Source organism: Apteryx mantelli, chromosome 1 (genome assembly GCF_036417845.1).
Source record: "Apteryx mantelli isolate bAptMan1 chromosome 1, bAptMan1.hap1, whole genome shotgun sequence".
Taxonomy (NCBI): domain Eukaryota; kingdom Metazoa; phylum Chordata; class Aves; order Apterygiformes; family Apterygidae; genus Apteryx; species Apteryx mantelli.
In genome coordinates this window covers 88,251,132-88,268,500 of record NC_089978.1, presented here as the reverse complement: position 1 = coordinate 88,268,500, position 17,369 = coordinate 88,251,132, and the positions used below count along the sequence as shown (strand labels likewise).

The 17,369-nt window shown below is 35.4% G+C and overlaps 1 protein-coding gene across 4 annotated transcripts in view; it reads left to right on the top strand.

Annotated features, from left to right (window-relative positions):
* The window catches only part of RPS6KA3 (ribosomal protein S6 kinase A3), an 81,670-nt gene that overhangs the window by 53,230 nt on the left and 11,071 nt on the right, over positions 1-17,369 (top strand). For 3 of the 4 annotated variants that reach the window (XM_067297172.1, XM_067297166.1, XM_067297170.1), the window contains 8 exons: positions 2,135-2,205; positions 6,087-6,175; positions 6,467-6,531; positions 6,636-6,738; positions 7,395-7,519; positions 9,588-9,713; positions 11,362-11,451; positions 15,240-15,398. In XM_067297172.1, coding sequence (XP_067153273.1) covers positions 2,135-2,205; positions 6,087-6,175; positions 6,467-6,531; positions 6,636-6,738; positions 7,395-7,519; positions 9,588-9,713; positions 11,362-11,451; positions 15,240-15,398 — 828 coding nt within the window. The remainder of the gene's footprint in view (positions 1-2,134; positions 2,206-6,086; positions 6,176-6,466; positions 6,532-6,635; positions 6,739-7,394; positions 7,520-9,587; positions 9,714-11,361; positions 11,452-15,239; positions 15,399-17,369) is intronic. The other variant, XM_067297162.1, reaches the window with a different exon arrangement.

The window sequence follows — 17,369 nt, the reverse complement described above, 5'->3', positions numbered from 1 at the left end:
AAGTACATATGTTAAAATGAAAAACTGCTGCAAGATATTGGATGTGACTGGTGTAACTTCCACGGTCTGTGCTCTGCATTTAAAATACTTTTGCTTCTGTTTTGAATTTGAAAATATGGCCTTGAAAAAAATTCTCTAAATTAGTATATGAAATACATGTAAACATGCATCTCTAGTTCACATGCTAGTTTTTGTAGACAATCTGTACATATCCACTCTTAAGTCATTCATAAATGCAGTCTCTGATTGAGAAGAATTCAAGTGGTTGTACACATTATCTGAGATTGAACAGAAGTTATAGCATAGAAATGGAGACTGGAAAGATACCTTGATAAATCATTTGGCCTCTTTTCTACTAGTGTTACATATTAAGTATATTTAAACCATCCTTGAGAGGTATATTCCTGTTTGCCCTTTAAAACAGTGAATGTTTTAAGGGATGCCAGACATTTAGAAACATCATTTTAAAGTTTTCAGAAGCATTAGGTATTTATTGAAGTGCTTTTCTGCTGAAATTAAAAATGGTAATTAGGTAAAACCAATGTTGAGAGTTATCCTTAAAGTACTATTGGCCTTATGTATTGGACTATGGTGTTTTGGGGAGGAGGACAAAACATATATGCTGAGTTGTTTGTACAAGAAACACTTAGTTTTGTCTGGATTTTAGTGGGTATGCTTGTGACAAATTCGAGCTTGCTAAAGAAACTTTGTTGCTAATCTACAGAATTTTGAGTAAGCAAACATAAGAGAAACAAGCAGCACCACAAATTTACCTTTTTAAGAAAAATATTTTTTTGGTAAGTGTACCTTATGAAGCACTTCATTCTAAACTACAAACAAAAGTACTGAATTACTTCTTAATAGTTTTGGTTTAGACCTCGATTCAGCACATCTTTTTGACAACTGTGGTAAGAACTATTAAAGGTAAAAGTAGCATTTTTTCATAATGGTATTATATTAAATTTTTTAAAAATAATAATTAGAGTACAAAACCAAAGTATCTAGTAGTAGTGCAGAGTTGGCAGGTCGTATTCTCCGAATATAGAATAGTAAGAAATTTAATAATTAACTTCCATAGAAAGACTTTTTAAAGAATGCCATTAGTGCAACTTCATGCTTTTATTTTAGATCTAAAAATACTAGAGTTGCTTATTATTTGCTCAAGTTATCCGTGCACATTTCTAGTGCTTAGACTGAGTGCTTGGGTCATATGGGAAAAATCAGGAATACAAGATACCTCAGCTGCAGGGTGACCACAGTTCATCAGACTGTACCTTTATAATTATTTTAATTTTGATGGCTTTAAATGTATGCCACACTATTTCATGAAAATGTTTTTAAATTAAATTGTTTTGCAATTCTTAAACCAAAAATAAGAATTCCTGCCTCAACAGAGTTTTGGCTGCCATGACCGCTGCCAAACTGCTTCCAGTACCTGAGTTAGCTCTGGCATCTCCACTCTATACTGCAGCCCAGCAGAAGTGTCTTTATATTTATCTATTTTTACTCGGTCACTTTCAGAACAGATCAGTATTTTAAGCATCCGTTGCCGGCTACCAGGCACTGTAGAATGTGCATGCGTGTACTGTGCATCTTGTGTGTTCTGTCAGACTTTATTTCCACCGTATGCATACGGTAATCACTTTTCATCGTGCATGTCTGTCCATCAACTAACCCTTTTTCTTTTTCCATTAAAGGCTATGTACATGCCAATTTTTTTAAAAAATTGACCTTTTTATATATCTCTGCATGAAGAGAAATTGTCACTAACTTTTGAAAGGGTAATCTTTTTCTCTATTGCCACCAATTTGAAAACTGAAATACAGTTGTATAGTTCAAGTTTTCCAACTGGTTTCTGGTTAGGCAGAAAAGAAGCACAGAAAAATATAGTCTAAACTGTTCAGATGAAAGCATGCAAAGCAAGGTTTTAATATAGGAAAACATTTTGCAGCTTTAAAGATGGCAGAGGCTGCTAGATGTTTATAGTAATTTAAGTCTGTACAATGAGAAGTTGTTTTGCCTACACTTGGTCGTTAACATGCATGAATTTTGGAAGGTTAAGATGCTAAGTAGTTTTGTCAAAAATTAGATTTTGTTCAGGTAATGTAATTGATGAAAGTTTTACTCTATACAGTTTGAAATGCTCACTGGTACTCTACCTTTCCAAGGGAAAGACAGAAAAGAAACCATGACTATGATTCTCAAGTGAGTACACTCTTATTTATATATCTCATCAGGTATTCTACAGGGATGCCCTCCGGGCTGCAATATCTAATTTCTACTCTTCCCTCATTTCCAAAGGTACTGGTAAATCCTCACTCCCTATTCCATACTACTAATGCCCTTTATTTCCCTTTATCACTTATCTAATTTGCCTTTCTACTCCTTTCCCATACCAGGTACAAAGAATTTCATAGCAACTGTTTAATCTGTAGTAATCTTCTATAGCCATGTGATCTTTTCCATCTTATTTCCATAATATTTTTAACTTTCTTATCCTTTTTGGTACCCTGTACATTTTTCCATGTTTTTCTTGTTTCAATGGTTTTTTTTAAGTATTTTCTTTCCTTCTCTTTCTTACCAACTCAACACCCTACTTCTTTATATTACTGCTGCTGCCAACAACTTGCTTCCTTGATATTTCCCCTATTTGCTAAAGGGCATCCTCTTTTAAGTACTCTCCTGTGACTTGCTGTAGCTCCAATTTTCCCCTTTATTATTTCCAGTATAGTTTTTGCATTAGCTATATTGTGGAAATTGCTTTCCTTCATGCAGTTAATGTTCTCGCTAATAAAGGCCTGCTTTTTTTCTCCTTGTTGTTCGCTATATTTTATTTGAACCAATACGGACAGAGACATAATAGTCCCGCTTTCAGGACTGTAGCCTAACTGTGCAAACATTTCTGTTTCCTTGTGTCATCATTTCACTTGTGTATCCAAACCATTATTTACTAATACCATTTTATTCCATGGACACTCATAAGACTATTTTTGATTTCTCATTTGTTGTCCACTTCACAATTTATCTCTGTCCTTAGTCTTATCTACCATTTGTCTACCTGTATATGAAGGCTAAAACTGCTTTTGCACCAACAGCCTGTTTTGAAAAGTAAACATATGAAATTCTTTCTGATTTTTTTTCAAGTAATTTGATGTGAAAACTGTTAGAAAATATAAACCCATTTCTTTCCCTCGCATTTGTTTTCATAATGCATTCATGTTATGTTATCCTTGGCCTTCATTCTTCTTTTTCATCTTATATTTGCAAATGTTTTTAGTGGTGCTAATTTCCACTACTGCCTCAAGACCACACCAGTTCAAATCTTTGGTTACGTTCTGGTTATTGACTGCCTTAGTAACTAAAAGGTTCTGTCTATTCACAGCAAGTGTAAAATACTTCTGCCCACCTCCTATTTACAAGAAGCGGGTTTGAGATGGTTCTGCTGTACTCTCACTTATTTCAGGAGCCATATGTTTTTTCTAGCCATGTCTCACAAGTTGCATCTTTCTCTTCTTGTCTCTGCTATCCACATATGACTCCACTCTCTTCCTCAACAGTCTTTCCACTGTTGGTATAAGAATTTTCTGTGTTCAGCTGCCATATAGAATATCCTCCTGGTATCTCTCCAGTTAATTGACATTCATAACTGCTTTCAGATTTCATCTGAGCATGTATCTCTGGTTCCCTTATGAATACTTTCTTTTCTCACCTTCTAGTCTCTGTAATCATATTCTTTATTTTGGAGACTTGTACAAAAATGTGGTACAAATTAAAAAAACTGGAAGAAATTTTACTTCTGTTTTAATGTTCTGTACATTTCTAATTATTATATAGATATAAATCTATTTTGCTGTTAGTAATATGAACAGCTTGGAAACTAAAAATATTTTTAACTCTTTCTGATAAGTTCATCTTTTTTTTCTGGCTCCATAAGAATTACTGAATGGCAGTATGTTTTCTTTTTATTTTCCTTATACTAACAAATTTACTATAATTCTCCTTAAATTATTCTTCAGACTATTTGCAGAAACTATTTGGAGATGCGTGCATACTGAATTCTTATTTTTCATAGTGTACCATTTAAGATGTACTGCTTTTCTTACTTTCTGTTCCTGAAAATCCACAGAAAGTGCACTCTTCCTACAACGTGTTTTCCTGGACACTCTATTTCTCACAACATCACCAAAAAAGTTTTGTTTGTTTTTTGTGTTTTACCTATAATTGAGAAACTCTGCCATTTGAAGAAATCATAATTTGCGACAAAAAAGTTAATTTTTTGAAGTATCTTTTCTCCTATACTGAAGAGGTATGCTTTTATAAAACGTTTTTGTCTTCGTCCATCAGGAATGTCAGAATAAAATTGCTGTCACTCATGTAGACATATAACCTAGGGACTCTCAGGACAAGTGATTGCTTTTTCTTCTGTGTAAAGTGGCCAGTACAGCGTTTTCAGAAAGATGCTCCTTCACAGGAGAAGTAAGCAATGACAGTCCTAGTCTCTGTGGTTTACAGAAGGGCCTTTGTCTCACTCCAGTGTGGACACACCTGTCCTCTAGAATTTCTTTTACGTATTCTACTTCTGTTTGTTGAGTCTCTTCTCCATGAGGTTAATTGCAATTATGTTTTTGGACTGGTTTTTAATTTTTCTAAGCAGTTGACCTCTCATGCTGAAACTCCAGAGCTGCATCCTGCTTTTGGAGCTGTTTTCAATTATAATAATTGGGCAAAGATTTCCACCCACTCCAGTACAGTCCCATCATATTTAGTTGTCTGTTCTCTGTCCTTTAGTAGCATTGTTCTACTGTAAGTGATAACATTGTGCTCCTTGCTCCCTTCTTACTTTATAGCTCTTGGCTACTTTGATGTGAGCAGGAGTGACATCAAGTGCAACTGCAATGAAATCACTGAGTATAAAATGCCTGTGTGAGAGTTCACCTGCTACAGGTGCATGCCAGTCAGGGATGGGCTGGTTGGCCCATTACTCATTCTGCCAGCCTACTGATTTTTGGTCTGCCTGTAGTATGTTACTGAAGAGCCCAGAGAAAGCAAAGGGTTTTTTCCAGCTTCTTTCCTGAAAAGGGAATGGAAGATTTAGTAAATTCTGTGTTTTCAAAGTAATGAATAATAGGTTGATAGCAGCGTGTGTGCACTTGCTGAAGTGACAGGGAGGAAGACATCTGTAAAAGCTGAAATGCAAGGCAAATCATGTCTTCTGCCCAAAACAGAGAGAACTTGTGTCGTAGATTGTACAGACAAATACAAGGACTTTAGAGTGGGACTAGGATACAGGTTGAATAATAGATGGGAAGGAGGGAATTATATTCATCCTGAACTATTTTATGGTGTCCATTATCACTATCATAAGAAAAAGTGAGACCTAGTAACAGTGAGAGGGTTAGTTAGATTAGAGACAAAACATTAAATGGGAAGGAGAAAAATGGGGCAAGGATTTCAAAACAAAGTGAAATGACTGAAGTACAAAATCTAAGATTTCAAAAGATTTCAAAATCTTACCTTCCAAGGTAAGATTTGAAATGAAATGGGGAATGGGATGGTGACAAAGAGGGGAGCGATCTTCTTCCCTTTTTTGGCTGATAATCTTCAAAATCTGTCCTACCTGAATTCTATTTGTATCTTCTGGTTTAGGTTTCCTGTTCTATTGCCTGGGTCTCCTAGGTATTGGTCATACTGCAGTAGTTTTCTTACCCCTTCTAAAATGTCTTTTATTTTAAAATGAGTTTGCTTGCTTGATGTTGCTTGGTAATAAGTACACTTAAAAATGGATCAAAATAGACTAAAGATTTACAAAATTGTAAACTTTTATCCAGTAACTATTCTTCTTTGCCTTTTTTTTACAACATTATTCTTCACTTATGTTCCTGAGTCAGTACTGAAAATGGACAATTTGAAATTATATATCTACATGACTGACAGCACTTTTGCTCCATCTCTGATGTCTGAAGCCAATATCTCGGTGACATTATTTTGCTTGATATGAATGTGTCGAATGATGTAGGGTGGGGGGAATGCAAAGTTAATCCTTACCTTAATATGCTTGTATGTTATTAATTATTTTTGTTGTATAGGGCCAAACTTGGAATGCCCCAGTTTTTGAGTCCTGAAGCACAGAGTCTTCTCAGAATGCTCTTCAAAAGAAACCCAGCAAACAGATTAGGTGAAGTGTTTAATGGAATATTTTAAATTAGCTGGCTTTGAATTGACTGTAAAGTTGATCAAATAAATGATCATTAGAATGACTAAGTTTAGTCAAGTGTAAAATGGACTCTGAAGCAAGAACATATTTGGTCTATTTACTGTTTTTTCTAATGATCAGCAAAATATTATGTCATTTTTGCTATTCATGCTTCAAAAACTAATGCAGTAAAAATAAGAAATAAAATTGTTAGCTAGGCATTCTTCTGACCAAGAAGAAAATAATCATAGCCATTTTTCTTCCTTATAAAAGGAGCAGGTCCAGATGGGGTTGAAGAAATTAAGAGACATCCATTTTTTTCAAAAATAGACTGGAATGTGAGTATTCAATTCAAAAATAATTTAATAAATTTCATAGTAAAATAGCATTTGGTGGTGTAGTTTAACTTTTTAATCCACTCTGGCCTATAACTTCTTCTCAGAAATTGTACAGGAGAGAAATTCATCCCCCTTTTAAACCTGCAACTGGCAGACCTGAAGATACATTTTATTTTGATCCTGAGTTTACAGCAAAAACTCCAAAAGGTAAAAATAAACAAAACTGAACAATTTACATATTCAAAATTTAGAAACACTGATAAACTTTGTGAAGTGTCATGTTCTTCTAGTTGCTGCTGGACTAAATACATGCTCAAAGACTAATTTCAATTATTCATAAAGTTTTTGTGGTCTTTGGCATAAATATATCAGAGGGACTACTGAGTTGTCTAATGTAAAAATAAATAGAAAATAGTCCTCAGCCATAAAACATACACATAAGTAAAACTGAACATATCTGAGTAATCTCATTCTTTCAATCAATAACATTATGCTTGTCTGTCTGTCTTCAAAGACTGTATCCTATGGCTTCATTTAATTTATGGTGGTGATTCTACACGCTATGCATATGTAGAAACCTGGTCATTTCAGACTTTGGGTGGTAAAGCTGCCGTTTCAGTGCTATCAATATCTCTGCATAGTTTTACTCTGATCTATTCAATATCAGATAGGAAATTTTGTCTTTACTAATCAGGGTGTTACCAAATTTGAGTATTTGTCCTCCCTAAGTGTAAATATGCTGCTATATGTAAATATTTTGTCAAAGTACTGGTTTATGTAATAAAATATTGACGTAATTTCGTCTCTTTGATTTAAAAACTCTGCTTGTTGCATTTGTAAGTAGATGATGTGTGTTTTTTCAGATTCACCTGGTATTCCACCTAGTGCTAATGCACATCAACTTTTTCGGGGATTTAGTTTTGTAGCTATTGCATCAGATGATGAAAGCCAAGCAATGCAGACAGTTGGAGTTCATTCAATTGTCCAGGTGAGTACTTTTGCTGAGAAATGGGCAATAAAGCAGTGTTTCCGTCTCTCACGGTGGGGGGAGGGGGGGTTTCCTTCATATAAGATGAAGTATCATGACAAAGTCATTATCAGCCTTATGCAAGAAAACTGAAGCTCAGATTATTTTAAGTAAACAAGATCTCTGAAGATGCAGGACCTGTTTCATTACTGAGCAGCCAAAGGTGTGAACAGGCATGGGCATCAACCCTTAAATGAAAACATTCTATCATCTGAACTGTAATAATTTTTTAAGCCTCTAGACTATCAGGCCGTGGCTACTAAGGTAGGGGTGAAACAGCAGATATTTTGATCATTTTCTCTTATGCAAGAATATATCAGTTGTTTCCTATAATGCAGGTAAGAAACACTAGAATACAATTGTAAGTTAGCATATCTGGGTGTTTTGGACTGCTTTGTATTTTAGAATCTATGAAGTATGAATGTAATCAGTCCTTCACAAGCCACATTAAGTGAATGTGTTAATCTGTGATATTTTTTGACTGTTTCAGTGTATCATAGAAGTCAGTGTTGTAGTACAGGCACAAGCTTTGGCTTCTTAGCAGTATTAGAGTGGCTCCAATACAGTCTCCTGTATTAATAATTGTGAGGTTGTTGCTTTTAATAGCCTAAAGTGGCTGCTGTTCTTATATATTCTATTACTGTCAGTGCTGCTTATTTTTGGACAACAAAGCTTTAGTTGCATGCAGGTGTCTATGAGACAAGAAAGGATGACCTCAAGCTAGAATGAGGGAGAGGCATGCCTTGCCTCCTTAAAAGACTGAGGTCATTTTGAAAACATGCTTTGTCATTGGAGAGTGTTACCTAAAGGAAAAAAGCATACCTGTCTACACGAAAGGAAGATGAAAGACCTCAGTAAAAATTGTATTTCTACCACCTGTTTCTGCTTTCAGTAATTCTAATTACAGAGGAAAATTCATTATGTGGTGAAAATTTCTTCTTATTGGTGTGTAGGTAGGAACTAAAATGATATCCTGTAAGACTGGGTTTGTTTGTTTTCATTGTAAGCATATTTTGCAAATGTCTAAGAAGGTTAATGCTTGAAAAGCTGTTTGTTCAGAACATGAATAGCTCTTGTATTTCTTGCCTAATCCTTTTACTATGTCTAGAATAGGCATAATATGCTTATTTGTACATTACCTATTTCACTTTTAATAAACTGTTAAATTTTAAGGGTTTTAGATGCTCTTTTATGCTCATTTAGATGCTCATTTATTTTATCAGAAGCTGTCTGATTTGGTATACACATTAGAATGACTTCTGCTAACAGTTTCTACAAGCTTTACTGTGCTCCTTCTTTCTTGCATAGTTCTGTGGATGAATTTCTTTCACTTTGTATGTGGTTTCCTTCTCTTTAAAAGTCTCTATTTCTCTACTGCCTTTCCTCTGTGCCCCTCAACCGCTTCCTCACTACAATTTCCTCTTTTCTCTGCTGCAGGATACCCAGATGGTTTCCTGTAAATGCTTTGCATCCTTTGCACAAACTCCAACTGTTCCTTTACACCAAAACACCATTTCCTTCCCATACAAGAGTGAACACTTCCCCTTCTTTCTGCTTTTTATTTCTCTGAATGTTTTTCAACTCCTGCTCCTATGAATACTTGCTGTTTCCAGTTATTCTGTTTATATTCAGTACATCTATATTTCCCAGATAGCATTTCACATGCAAAGAAATAGACTTTACCATTCATCTATGTGGATAATAGGAACCGTGGTGCTTTTCTAGCATTAACTATAGTCTTCTGGTGGTCTTTCTCTTGGACGTTCTATCTTTAATAGATGAGTAACCAGAAATGTTACATTGTCAGTTCCTAAAATAAAGCATTCATTATTTACAATGTGTCTAATGTATAATTTACCTTGTGCTAATCTCAAATAGAAGGTAGTGGGCTATTGAAAACACTTTGACCTAGTACAGCCATCAGTTCAAAATCAGAAGCAAATCAGTAGAAACTGGGTAACTTATTCTTAATATAAATGTCAGTAACATGTTTTAGAATATTCATCAATTGATAATGTTATTTTGGTAGCAGTTGCACAGGAACAGCATTCAGTTTACTGATGGATATGAAGTAAAGGAAGATATTGGAGTTGGGTCTTACTCTATCTGCAAGAGATGTATTCATAAAGCTTCAAACATGGAATATGCTGTAAAGGTAACTACTTTGTTTTAAAACACACTGCATGTTTTTCAGGATTTAGCATTATAGCCTTCAGTCATTGTTAATATGCCATAAAGAACATAGCAAACTTAAAATAATTTTATTAAAATGAAAATGTTTTAGATACCAATGGGAATTTTAATATTTAAGCAAACTATTTACTGGCAAATGTTTATGTAGCATTGCAATAGTTTTGTTATCTATATATTGATTTGGGTGGTGAAAAGCAATCTTCAGTCTTTGAAACACCTATGTAATTCCAGTAAGAATGGGAGTTACATGACTGCTTCTAGAAGGAAATGTACTCTGAAAGGCCTGTGTTGCTTTTCATCATTTCTAAAAACTGTAATTGATTATGTTTGTTTAAACTTTTTTTTTGCTTCCAAAGTAGATTCACAGATTGTCAGATACATGTTCCTAACAGTACTCTTGTCTAGTTTGTCTTCCAGAATAAACTTCAACTCTGTCTTTCTGCTAGTTTTTAACAGGGTTTCTAATGTTATTTCAGTGTTATTCTGTCAGGATTTTTAACTCTTCTTTGAAAGCATTAAAATCTTTCTTACTGAAATCAGTAGAGTTCACAAAAATGGAATGATAGGTTTGTTTTTTATTGTCATTCTATATAACACTGGGAGCTGAATACTTACCTTGAAAGCAGGCATATAGGTTAGCAGACTTAAAACCCTATTTTTTTCCTTTAAAACACTGTTATTGAAGCAGGGATTTTTTTGAATTGTTGAATAACTTACTACTCAAATATGTAAAATACAAAGATAAGTATGTTTTGCTGTATTCTTGTACACAGATTGCCAAGTGGAAACCCTCCAATTTCAATGTGGTGTTTGCATACTTTTCATTATTCTGGTTCTGGCCAGGAACAGATTTGACTTCTTTGCTTGCAATTTGGAGTAATTTCTTGAAACCGAAAGGAAAGAATTTGCTTGACTGCTCTTTCTCTGGGCCTTAACAATTAAGACTGCTGCGCTTCCTTCTCTCTTAGGGCTATTTTGTGCTGCCTCTCTTGTGGCTTCTCTTCTCAAGAAATCATAAGGAAAGACTAAGGCAATGAGTGTCTAGTGTGCTAGGATGATGCTGATGTGTTGTGTTTTGTTTGCACAGGGAGAACTTCAGAGCCTGATAGCAAGTCTCCAGAGATTCAAATGAACTTTTCATAATAGGATGTTTATCTGAATTAACTATAGATGATTTTTCCTTTTTCTAATTTTTGACTCTAGCACTGTCATCCTTTGTTTTTTGCTGCACTAAATGTTTGTTTGGGATTGGCTTTGTAAACATCAGTACATTAGCATTGTCAAACCACTATCTCATGTCAAGTCGAGAACTTTCTATTTTATTAAATGGTGGGTGACTGAAGTCTTACCACCAAACTTGCATATTTATCCCAACCTGAGGAATCCATCTATCCACCAAAACTGTTTTGAACTGAGAGATTCTGCATGTTTTTCCATCATTCTTTGCTTTGTTTTGCTGTTCAATTAGGAAACTTGGTCTTGGTTATAATCCATACTGTTTGCCAACAATGGTAAATACAGTTTTTATGTTTATACTAATAAGCACACTGAAGTATTGTGCTGTTTAATGTTCCAAAAAATGATGCCTACATATCTATTTGATGTTACAGATCATTGACAAGAGTAAAAGAGATCCAACAGAGGAAATTGAAATCCTACTGCGCTATGGACAACATCCAAATATTATTACCCTAAAAGATGTAAGTAGAATGATAGACATCCGTTAGTGTATTATAGTTGCATATCACTTCTTAACCTTAGAGATTACAAATTACATGTCACAGATGTTCCATAAAGGAAGTGAAGACAGTAGTATAATTTTTGCTTGTTTCTACTCAAGAGCAATTTTTTAGGGAAAGTTTATGGAAATATGCCCAGTGTAAGGAAAGAGATCTGGGATTCATTTGTATTAGGAACTCATATGATATCCACTACAGCAGGAACAAAACATTGTTTTAAGTAAGTTTTCAGTTTTCATATAGATCCATTCGTCAAATTCCTTGCGTTTTCCACAATATATTGGTGCTCTATTACAACTTGCAGAAGAAAAAATGTGTGTGGGGGGGGGGGCATTAGGACCTCAAACTCATTGAGAACACGAGATATTATTACAAAGATTTAACTTAGTGTTGATTTGACTTGCTTTTCATTCAGTTCCACAACCAAAAATTAAATGTTTCTATTTTGAAGTGCCAAAATATACTGTTTCAGCATTTCTAAGTGCTTGTCTTGGGAAATGTTTCTTCTGCAAGAAATAATTACTTTCTTACTTTCCTTGCAACTCCAGAATAAATGCAGTAATATTTGACTTAGGATGGAAATTTTTGTTCTGACTTAGCCTTATTTATGTAATTTAACTCTGAAGGTGTTTGTATTGAAACAGTGGATATTCAGAACACCAAATTCTTTCTGTAATACAGGATCCTCTGGGTTTTTTTCTTATGATTGTTATCAGTGGTCTCTTTCAGTTACATGGCATTAAAACAAAAGAAGGAGCTATATTGTGCTAAATCAGATGTCCTTATCCAATATCCTGCCTCTGACAGTGGTCAGTAATGGATGCCTAGGAAACAGTGTAAGGATTAAGGAAGCACACAGCTTCCAACAATCCATTACCTAGGAACTTCCTGTGGCAGACCGTTATGTGTATTTTACTTTTTTTTTTTAATGTGTCATTAGTTACTCTTCTATAACAGAACTTTTGTCCTCTTTTGAATTAAATGACTTAAAGCATTGGATGAAGAACCTTTTCAGAAGCTTTTTGGAAACCTGAATACATTACATCAACCCAGTTTCCCTGTCCAAGTTCTTATAACTTCAAAAAACTCCTAATACATTTATGTGAAATATAATTTTACTTTAAAAAGCCATGGCTCTGTCCATTAGATTATATTTTATTCATGTTGTCTACATCATCTGATTTTTCACTATAGCTTTTTCCAGTTTGCCTGGTAGAGATGATGTACTGACTGATCTTTAGCAGTCCTTGGGATCTCCCAGGAGTTTAAAAACTGGCATCACGTTTACCATTTCAGCATAATACTGTGCGCTTAACTGTCAAAGAAATTTCAATAGCATTTATTCAGTACAAACAGCTTCCTGAGATTAGACAATTATGTTGATAGTACCATTAGAGAGATTTTAAGGGGGTGGGGTAGAGGGGCTTTTTTGGTTGGTTGTTTTTTTCAGCCAGACAGGACCAGCAAGGGGGTAGCAGATAGAATAGTATCCAATCCACATTTTGTTTTGTCCCTTTGTAATGCTTGAATGTGTGTGCTTCATAGTGTCAGAATGAATCAAGCATCTTTCTTTCTGTTTTACCAGGATTTATGCCTATTAAAAAAAAAAAATGCTTTGATTCTAAAATGCCATTTTAGTATCTAGAATTATGTAATTCTGCTTTTTAATGTTGTATAATATTTAAAGTTGTAATACAAATGCATTCAGATGATCTTCAGTCATTTGTATTTCAGGAGAAAAATTGTTAAATGAGATCATAGAAACCTGTCATGTCTCCCTCTCCTTAAGAACATAAGCTTATAAAGTCTGCAGAATTATTAAACACCTTTCCTCTTTTTTCTTTGTGAGGAAATGATTTTTTTAGTATACTTAAAAGCACAGAAACTTCTAACCTTAGAAATTTTCAATTTTCAAACTGAAGTAAATTTTGGTTATTCCAAGTGTTTAGTAGCCTGTATTTGCCAGACCGTTTAAGAGGAGGAAATTGGAATAACTTTTTTCTTAATGGAGTTATCTATTCCTAAATTTATTTCACTGCACCTTGGACAACTGTTTTTGCTTAAACACAAACTAGTTATTTCACATGTGTTAAACAAGAGAACTTCATCATGAAAAAGTATGTATTGAAATAATAGGGAGCAGTCTGTAAAAGGTTTCTCTAAAGCAGAAACCAATTTCTGAGTTAAATTTAATTTAAAACCCCAAGGAATTGCAACTGAAATGAAATGCTTAAGTATTCAATTAAAATGTGTTTCTGTATAGTTTAGAGTCTGTAGTGCCCCCTGGTGATAGCACAAATAATTTCACAGAATTATGGAAGATGGGGCTGGAGGGGGACCTCTGGAGATCCTCCAGTCCACCTAGAGTCACCTACAGCAGGTTTCCCAGAACCATGTCCAGTCAGATTTTGAATATTTCTGAGGACGGAGACTCCACAATCTCTCTGGGCAACCTGTGTGAGTGCTTAGTCCCTCCCACAGAGAAGAAGCATTTTCTTATGATCAGACAATTTCCTGTGTTTCAGTTTGTGCCCATTGCCTCTTATCCTGTCGCTGGGCACCACTGAGAAGAGTCTGGCTCTGTCCTCTTGACACCTTCTCATCAGATATTTATACAAGTTGAAAATATCCCCCTGAGCCTTCTCTTTTCCAGGCTGAACAGTCCCAGCTCTCTCCACCTGTCTTCGCATGAGAGATGCTCCAGTCCATCAATCATCTTAGTAGCCCTCCGCTGGACTCTCTCCAGTAGCTCAATATCTCTCTTGTAGTAGGAAGCCCAGACCTGGACCCAGCACTCCAGATGGGGCCTCACCAGGGCTGAGTAGAGGGGAAGGATCACCTCCCTCGACCTGCTGGAAATGCTCTGCCTAATGCAGCCCAGGATACTGTTGGCCTTCTTTGTTATGAAGGTGCCCGTGGTCAACTTGGTGTCACCAGGGCCACCAGGTCCTTCTCTGCAAAGCTGCTCTCCAGACAGTTGGCCCCCAACCTGTGCTGATGCCTGGAGTTTTTCCTCCCCAGGTGCAAGACTTGGCACTTGCCTTTGAGCTTCATGAGGTTCCTCTCTGCCCATTTCTCAACTATTACCTAAGAAGATAAAAGCCACATGAAAATTGACAGTCACTTAAGCAATTTTCCATAATTAAAAATATGGGCATAAGGGTATACATTGATTTCAGAGTTTGGAATAGGCTTTATGTGCAGAGTAATGTGCAAGTCATAGGCTTTCATCATAGTAACTTTTTGTGAATGAACTTCAGTGTTCACAGAGATATTATCTGAGGTGAACTTTATTTTTTTTATAGTGTATGACTGTTCACTTGGAATGATCCCTGTTCATGTTTGTAATTTGGTGCAACAATTGCTTCTAGAATTAACTGTAATTACACTTTAACTAGAATAGTCTCCATTTGTTACCTCTTTTTCGTTTCTCCCATGTGTAGTTGAATTTGTTTCAGTAAAGCCGCTTGGAGAATCCTACATATTATTCATCCTTTTTTGGCATTAAGCATTTACTGCCAGTATTTTTGTGTTATTACGTTACAGTACCTAATACTTTTTGTAGAAAGTTTTGTGTTTGAAGATGAATAATGTTTGAATAGTATGTGGGGAGAGGAAATAAGGGAAAAGTAATTAAAGTGACTCATCTAATCAAAACAGCTTGTGGACCCACCTGCACTACCTATGCATTTCACAGGAAGATAGAAGAGAATAAATATTTTTAAAGTTTACATCTTTATTTTTTGCAGGTGTACGATGATGGAAAATATGTATATGTAGTAACAGAACTTATGAAAGGAGGAGAACTGCTGGATAAAATTCTTAGGCAAAAATTTTTCTCAGAACGGGAAGCTAGTGCTGTCTTGTTCACAATAACAAAAACAGTTGAATACCTCCATGCACAAGGGGTAAGTGTTCATCTCGGACAAAAAGCATAAAATGGCTAGTATTCTTTCAGATATGTAAACCTGCATCTTTGTGCTCTTCTGTGCAGTAGCTAAATAATTTCTGGTGAATAATTACATTGCAACAGAAATTTTTGCTGAAACCTCATGGATTCTGTAGGTTTCAAAGAAGCAGAGATGACATCACTGTTTCTCTTGTCCTACATGCACCTCTAAGCAGTTGTGGGGAATGTGCAGCTAATGACTATGATAGAGAGGATATGGGAGGAAGTAAGCCAGGAGGAATCACTGGGACCAGCACTGCTGTGTAGTCATGGGGCCTAATGTACTCCCAACCCCATCCTATGATGGACCCTGAAAATCTGTTATTTTCTACCTATTACTTCCTTCCTCTTCTTGGTTCTGAAGAATGTGATTTTCATCTTGTAACTCCTGCACCATAGGGTCAGGAAGCTGTAGTGGACTGTTAGCAAACAAAATATATTAGTGCTTCAAAAAGTTAACTTAGAGACAGATAAAGTAATTCAGAGATAGAGAGGGCAAGCGTGGCAATTACATGGCAAGAATGACAAATCCTGTTGCATTTTTAAATGAGAAAATAGGATAGGGAAGAGGTAGAAAATAAGGGTGCAGGGAAAAAGACAAGTTGCTAACACTTAATGTTATTATCTGAGAGAAAAGAAGCTTCAGAATGAATAGTACTCAAATTGCTGTAAGAAATGTAACAGTAATTCAGCATACTTTGTCCTTATTTTTCTGGGAGCTACTATTTCAGAAAATTTACAGTCAAAATTATCTGGTGTACCTTCCTGTGTGATGCATCACTTTATTCAAGCACTTATTTATGTGTATAGTTTTTTATTTGAACCTGTGTGCACAGGGCTGGAATCTTTGGCCAGCAGCCTTTGTGGGAATTATGAATAAACCTTGAAACCTTCTGCGCAGAAGCATAAAAAATAGAATAGCACCAATCGTAACTCAGTTCATTCTTACTTGACTACAAAAGGCCCAGTGCCTACAATGTCAAGTAGGAGATTTTGGGTGTGTGGGAAAGGGCTTGGGAGGGTATTTCTGTTTGTTTAGGATTTTAGATCTTTATCTATAGATCTCTGTAAATGCTGGAATTTTAATTTGCATTAGATCATGTACTTTTTGAAACTTTTTATGGGTTTAACTTTCAGAAGTTCTCACATTTCCTTATTTTAAGTATCATTCAGCACAAAGGATTGCAATACATGTAAATAGTTACCACTAGGAGTCTGACTTTTGTCTGGGGAAGTCTTCCCCATCTTCAGCAGATTTTCTTTTTGTAACTCCTTTGGAAGCCAGAGGAGCTCGTTTGAATATGTTAGTAGGCAATGTCTGGTTTGACAGTCTACAAATCTATGTGCAGACTCTACAGCACTTCCCAGAAGATCATTCCCTTCATTATGACCCTGCAGTCCTTCGTGGACACTCATAGGAGACTTCTGAGCTGAAAATTTAGCTAAGGAAGCAACAAAATCCTCCTTCTTAGATTAAGCCATACTTCAACTCTCACCCAAGCCATTCTAAAATGTATTAAGGCTTGTATATAAGAATTAAGGGCTTTTTCCACAGATAGTGCTGAAACAAGTTTTCAGTCTTCACACAAATTGTTTGGTTCTATTTTTTTTGTTTTTTGTTTTTTTTGTAAACTAGTATGCCTAAGGTTCTTGGCCTTCTTCATTAATCGGATTTAATGGAATCCTGCCAAACCAGCACAATAGATATCATAATAAGGATAAACAAGAAGTATCATGTCATCTTGGAGCAGAATACTTATGCATACTGGTAGATTGGGGCTGCTAATCAAAAATATGTTACTAAAAAATAAAGAACTGAAACATCCTGCATTTTCTTCTGCTCTATTTTGTTGCTGCAAAATAAAATATTATTCCTGTGCAAAGTGTCAATATAATCTAAACAAGCTGACATCTTTTTAAAAATCATCAT